Consider the following 6680-nt stretch of genomic DNA (forward strand, 5'->3'; position numbering starts at 1 on the left):
TCATAATAATAATATTAAACACCCTGTCTGCTGACAGTCATCAACTCTTCTCTCTAGTTATCCTTGACCAGATGTACCCTGTAGAAACTCATAAGCATGACTAAGCATTTAACAGTCTAACTAGACATCCTATCTCCACTAAACATTTCTAATACATAAAGTATCTATCCAATTTCTATCTGACTAAAAATACCTAACAGTCATAAAATATGAGCTGATCTTCATCCAAGTCACAAGACAGATACAATGTTTACATTAATAACTCAAAGGATTATGGTATGGTATTGAACAGTCATTAAACATTAAGTGCTGAGGGAAGAAGTAAGTGAAGAATCCTGTTAGAAATTCCCCAATTCTTTTGTTGGAAGTGTGAGAAGTGAAGACAGGAGAGGACTGTTTAAAATCAACAGGAAGTTTACTCAAAGTTTGAGCACAGGTGAAGTCATATAGCGCTGGGATCAGAGAGACAGAGCTCCCACAGGAAATCGATTTTCTGAACCCTGAATTGTGTTTTACAATACATTTTATCTTCTCGGGCTGCTCCGCCCTGGACAGAGGTACAATATTCAACACTTCGCAATTCTATTGGCCCTTTGGTGTAAGCGGGAGCTCACACTTACTTGTTGGAATTTAGTAAAATCCGGTTGTGTGTGTGTGTGTGTGTGTGTGTGTGTGCATGTGCAGTTTTCAGGTGGGAGCTTGATCTTGATCAATGGACACTGAACAATGGGTGGTCTGGGTTGCAGGCCCCCCTGTATGTGTGATGCTAATAAAATGCTAAACTGGCCAGGTGGTCATCTCAGGTTGTGGGCCCCCGGCCTCTGCAGGACACCCCAAGACAAAGCAGAATCTGATTCAGCATCCATACCTTGTTTTCCTGGTCTTTATTGTTATTTTTATTATTCTGGTTTCTTCCATCCGTTTTTTGGCACTTCATTTTTACTTTGAGCTATGAAAACCATTCAGGTATCATGTTCAACCTTTTAATGATATTTATGCTTGTATACAACTTTTTTATAACTTTCATACTTTTTAAACTATTTAGCTTCTTTCAGCAAATTTTTGCCCATTCAAATGAATGGGAAAATTCTACTTCAGCATACTTTCAGCTATCAAAATGTTCAGCTCTTCAAGGACATTCATGCTTCTTTTCAGACGTTTTCTAAATCTCATACCTCCTGAAATATTTAGCTTTATTTTGATAATCTTGCCCCATTCAAATGAATAGGAAAATTCTATTTCATCTAATAAAATGTTCAGCTCTTCAAGGACATTCATGCTTTTATTCAGAACTTTTGTAAATGTCATACTTTTGAAATATTTAGCTTTATTTTTTGAAAGTTTTGCCCCTTTCAAATCAATGGGGAAATTCCAACTTCAGCATACTTTCAGCTAGCAAAAGCATTCAGGTGTCAAAATGTTCAGCATTTTCAGGGCGATTTTTCAGCACTTAGCATCCATACGCATTTTCTTCAATGCAATTTTCTTCAGACAATGCAATTTTCTAGTTCATTTTCCTCTTTGATGTCAAGCTGCTCCCTCCATCGTGCTCCTCCTTTGGGATGATGTTTTCATTTTGGTATGCAGTACCTTTTTTATGCCATACATAGTGCTGAGTTTGTTCCAAGCAATTTAACTTTATTTCACCAGTCCACCAAACATATTCCCAGTAACATTGTGGAGCGTCAAGGTGACCTTTTTTTAAAAGTTCAGGTGTGCTGTGATTTGTTTATTTTTGAAGAGTAGTAGCTTCCTCTGTGGTGTCCTGCTATGCACCATGATTTGCACAGGACTCATGAACAGAGATGTTAATCAGCTCCAATGATTCCTTTTAAACTTCGAACTGTTAACTCTTCTTCTCCACCTCAATGGGCATTCTGTGTTGCGCCTTTGGAGGCATCTTATCTGGATCCCCACTTCTAGGGAGAGTAGCTATCAGACTAAACTGCCTTCCATTTACAGAAATTACTGTCTAACCCTCTCCAGCTTTATGCAAATCAACAATTCTTGTTCATAAGCCATTTGATATCTCTTAAAAATCTAATTTTCATAGTAAGGTTCACATGAACAGATGCTTCTACTGAACAGCAAACTCAATGTTTGTGTGTGTTTTTTAAAATAATTGTAGCTCTAACCCAAACCTCCAGTGTTAATTGATTAGACTCAGGTTGGCTAGCTCCAGACTCTACGTAATTAGCTTTTGTTGTAATTAACTGTGGGGTTCTATACATTTTCCAGAGTGACTGAATGATAAACAACACATGATGTGTTGATTGCTTACAATTGAAGCTTAGATGAAGATCTGATCATATTTTAAGAGAAACGTATCCATAAATCCAGATAATTATGAAGGCTTAACTTTTTTCTTGCCATTGTAACAATTTCCTGGCAAACTCGGCACAATGACACAGCCTTGTTGCCAAGAGACAACACCAGTCATTAGTGATTGATGACAAAACAACAGCGGACAGGCAGATGAATGGATAGATTTGATTTTACATGGTGGAGAGTACTTTGCAATTAGTGCTCGGCTAGTCTCTCCAAGTTAAAGTCAGAGGCAATCTCCTTTATTTCTTCTGAAGATGTAAATCTATATATTTCTGTGAAATACAGGAAACAGTGCATTTGTTGGACTGTTTTCAGCAACAAGATCGTGTATGTGGCACTGCATCAAAATACAGTGTATGCTTATGATAATGAAGGGACCACCCAGTTTAACATTTTAGCTCATTGATGTGTTTTTAATAGATTTTAAACAATAGAGCTCTGTGGCACAGAGGAATAAGGTATCAGGGTTTTGGCTTTGAATTAAACTCTGCATTAGAGATGGGCAATGATATTGGAATAGTCGTTCCATTAAAAAAAACAAAAAACAAAACGGAATATTTCATGCGACTATAGTTTAGTCTTTAAAAACAAAGCCACAGTTTTCCCTTGCTTTTACTGGCGCTTTGAAATAAAGCTAGCTGAGATTGAACCAAACAATATGTGCCATAAAAATCACCGGAGTTGGTGATTATTCTCTGACAGTTTCACAGTTACTAGAAACACTTTATTACACATTAGCTTTGCTAATAAAAAAATACTTTTGTTTTCCTCAGAGAGCATCTGCATTGGGTAAATGGACAGCTTTTATTTCTTATGTGGGTATAGACAAACTGCAAGAAGCTCAACAGTGATAAAGCAGACAGATTATTGTGGTTTGTAAACGGTCAATTCCAGTTTTACTGGCTCAACTGGTTTTACTGGTCCAGGTCCAGAAGCTTTGGAGGTTCTTCAGGTTCTACCGGCTCCATATCCTGATTGGGGTCCTGTAGAAGGGGAGGGGGGAAGAGGTCAAACCAGGAAACTCGTGAAAAGGTCACGAAGTATGCAATCCCCATACTTTTGGTAATAAAACAATATTTATGTGAATTCCCAGAGATATCCTGTCATGCCTGTGTGTCACCTGCTCTGGTCTGGATTTTGTGATTTTCGGCAAAAACTTAACTTCCTGCTGTGATTTAATGCAAGGGGCTGCATTGCCTGTTGGGGTGGGGTTGTAGGCATGTACAATATGGCCATGTTGTGGCGAGTCAATGTGACTGACTTCTTTCACATTTTCAGCATGGGAGTTCCTGTTGTATTTTGATTAGCCATGCTGCTAACATAGCCTCCTCTACCCTGTTCCAAATTCAACGGTGAACAGCAGTGAATGCTCGTGCTCATTAGGAGCTTCCAAACCAGAGGACCATTTTTAGGCCCTACTTCAGAGTAGGTACTCTCCAAACACAATAGGAGCCATGAATGATGTCAGTTGTCAAGTTTTAGAAACTGTTAGCTGTGTGTAGTGATCAATAGCCATCACCAGTGGCATGCTGAGCTGCAGCCCACCATCATAAGCCTCTGCAGATTGTTAGTGGCTCCTTATATAATTAACGTTGACATATATCTTACCGGTAATGTAATATCACTGTGTGAGTGGGTTGGCTTAGCATTATGTCATGTCATTGGTCTTACCGGTTGGTGCAAATGCAAACAGAAAAAAAGCCTGTAATGGGGGTGTAATTGTTGGGGTAGACCTTAGAACTTAAGTCCCTAGAACTATTTGGTCTGAAAGTGCCTATAGAGGCAGCTTGTGGCAGAGGTTTAAGAAACACCAAGTAGCTCAAGTACTGGTCAACTCACCCCAAATGGTTCAGCAAAGGCCCTGGAGCTGCTATAAAGAGGGTTGGGGATTGAGACAAGTGTAGGTTTGGTCCTGCCTCCGGTCACACCATCCTCATCCTCATTCTGTCACAGAGGAAACGTAGCAAAATGACACCATGATGTACAGTGTATTTAATGGATTTCCAAAACCACAGAAGTGACCTCTTGGAAAAATTTATTTGATTTGTACTTTGAGATTTTAGTTTGGTTCATGACCTCTACTGCAACCAGCCACGAGGGGGGCGATCTTGTCACAGTGGCTTCAGTTCTGGGAGCTCTAAGCCAGAATGCAATGCTTTGTTTACTATCAGGTGTTATTGTGAAATAGGTCAATTCACAGGTAAGATATTAAAACAGATATATCACACATCATACAAGGCTTCTGTAAACCATGTGTGTGTTCTCTGTGAATAAACCCCAGAAGAAAAAGTTGAAATAAAGCCTAAAGTGCCAAGTTACGTTCTTACATTGCTCTCGTTGTGTCCTGCTTATGAGTTAGCGCCTATTTCTCACTTCCATTGTGTTTTACTAGTAACCATTAAACTAAATGGATTTGTACTCTTGTATAGTATGTAGCTGTAGTAGTAATCAGTTAACTGTAATGTTACTACAGTGTAACCACACATGACTCAGCATCCACACAATTATTGTAGTGGTTAAAAATGGAACTGATGTTGTTGCATGTAGCCTGGACAACAAACAGTTTTACTTTTGTACAAAATGACGACTCCCAGAATCTGCATGGTGTATTTTCTCTCCTGTAGGCCTGTTACTGTCTGTGGCATTCTGTAGGCGGCCAGGCCAGAAAGCAATAGGAGAAAAACAAGTATGAGGCTGAGATTGGGAAAGATGGAAAATTCCTAGAAGTGACCTGTGTAAAGGTTTTTACCTAATAAGAACATTGTTTTGATCTGAACTTCCCAGGGGAGGTGGTCGCTGTAGTATACAGTGTGTAACTACCAAATTCAGCCCAGTTCATATTAGGAACATCAGCTCACACCAGTTCTGTCACTGTCTGTCATATGTTTCTTACTTTGAAGTAATGGAAGCGGAAAGCATCGGTCTTGTGTTTGAAGATGTAGTACCCAAGTGCAGCCAACACACACGCCAGCAACAAAGACACCAAGATGGCTGCCGCTGTGCCGCTGGAGTGGGCGTGGCCTTGGGAAGCATCATTGGAGCTCTGGAGACGAAAGGTATGACAAACACAAACTCACATGAGAATTCATGGATGAAAGACAGAACGACAATATCAGCACTATGCTGAAAAAATGTAGAAGAAATCATCTGGATGTAGTTTTAAGTAGAAGACATTTCACCTCTCATCCAAGAGGCTTCATCAGTTCTGTCCAACTGGTGGTGAACAGGAGGTATTTATCCCCCGAGTGGTGTTTCAGTCCTTTGACGGCCAACAATGTCACCTAACAACTGAGTCATTAGGGTCTGGTATCAGTGAGAGTTACGTCTTTGAACCCTCACACGTGGACAGACGCCTGTTGTCCTGGTGTGAATTAGGGTTGAAATGTTTGGGGTAGGGATTTCAAAACAGAGTTGTTGATGGATGAAAAGTTGTCTTAGTCCACCACCCCTATTTAGAGAGGGGAGGGGGGTTCTATTTGGACAAAAATTGCTTCTTTGACTCCTCTCTCAAACCAGCGATGTTGTCTGGAGAGGATCTGGACTTCACTGTCCCCAAAAGAATGTCCTTTGTCCTTCAGGTGGAGGTGGACTGCTGACTCTGATCCACTGGGGTTGGCCCTCCTGTGTTGGGCCATGTATTTGCATGTAATTGCATACATGACATCACTACATCCAGATGATTTCTTCTACATTTTTTCAGCATACTATGACTTGGATGACTGAGAACTTGCACAGAAATGAAAGCACTAGATTCAACATGGCAGCACTCAGTCACTGAGAGTGAATGCACTAATCACTTTTTGGAGATGTAACAACTAACAATATTACACAATCCATCTAGCTACATGTCAGCCTGCTAACCTCAACCAGAACCTTCTCGTTTCATCCTGAAGGAATTATCAGGCCCTCAGCTGAATGTCTAACATCACGGCTCAGTAATACATTCCCAACCCAGCTTGGTTTCACTTGAATTCTTTTCAACTGCACCAAATCACAACAAAAAACAAACCTAAATTCAGTATAATGTGCATGTCTTTAGTGCCAATTCCAGTAATTCAGTGTTCTATTTTTTATCATTGTTTAATGCTCGTTCTACTCTCTTCTTCTGCAATACCACTAACTGGTTATCTTGATGAGCTGACTCCTGGTATTCTCAAAACCGCAGTGAATGAAAACGTGAATGGAATTACATTTTCTTTTGCTGACTTTCTTGAACTTAAGAAAATGTGCATTTCTATGGAAATCTAGCTCGTGACTTGTCGGTTCAGAATGAGAAGAGCCTTGATTTGCAGCAGCTCAGGGTTAAACCCTCTTCACTCACCGGTTGGGGAGGCGCTGTCAGAGGGGCTTCG

General features: G+C 40.2%; 1 protein-coding gene across 1 annotated transcript in view; it reads right to left on the reverse strand.

The window, feature by feature from the left end:
- Positions 1-1473: 1473 nt before the first annotated feature.
- Positions 1474-6680, reverse strand: part of stab1 (stabilin 1) — a 68260-nt gene continuing 63053 nt past the window's right edge. Inside the window, exons 68-71 of the mRNA XM_020611175.1 lie at positions 6650-6675; positions 5222-5371; positions 4168-4272; positions 1474-3311 (exon numbers count right to left, since the gene is read on the reverse strand). Coding sequence (XP_020466831.1) covers positions 3243-3311; positions 4168-4272; positions 5222-5371; positions 6650-6675 — 350 coding nt within the window. The 3' untranslated portion in view covers positions 1474-3242. The remainder of the gene's footprint in view (positions 3312-4167; positions 4273-5221; positions 5372-6649; positions 6676-6680) is intronic.

The sequence above is a fragment of the Monopterus albus genome, unplaced genomic scaffold (assembly GCF_001952655.1).
Source record: "Monopterus albus unplaced genomic scaffold, M_albus_1.0 scaffold110.1, whole genome shotgun sequence".
Taxonomy (NCBI): Eukaryota; Metazoa; Chordata; class Actinopteri; order Synbranchiformes; family Synbranchidae; genus Monopterus; species Monopterus albus.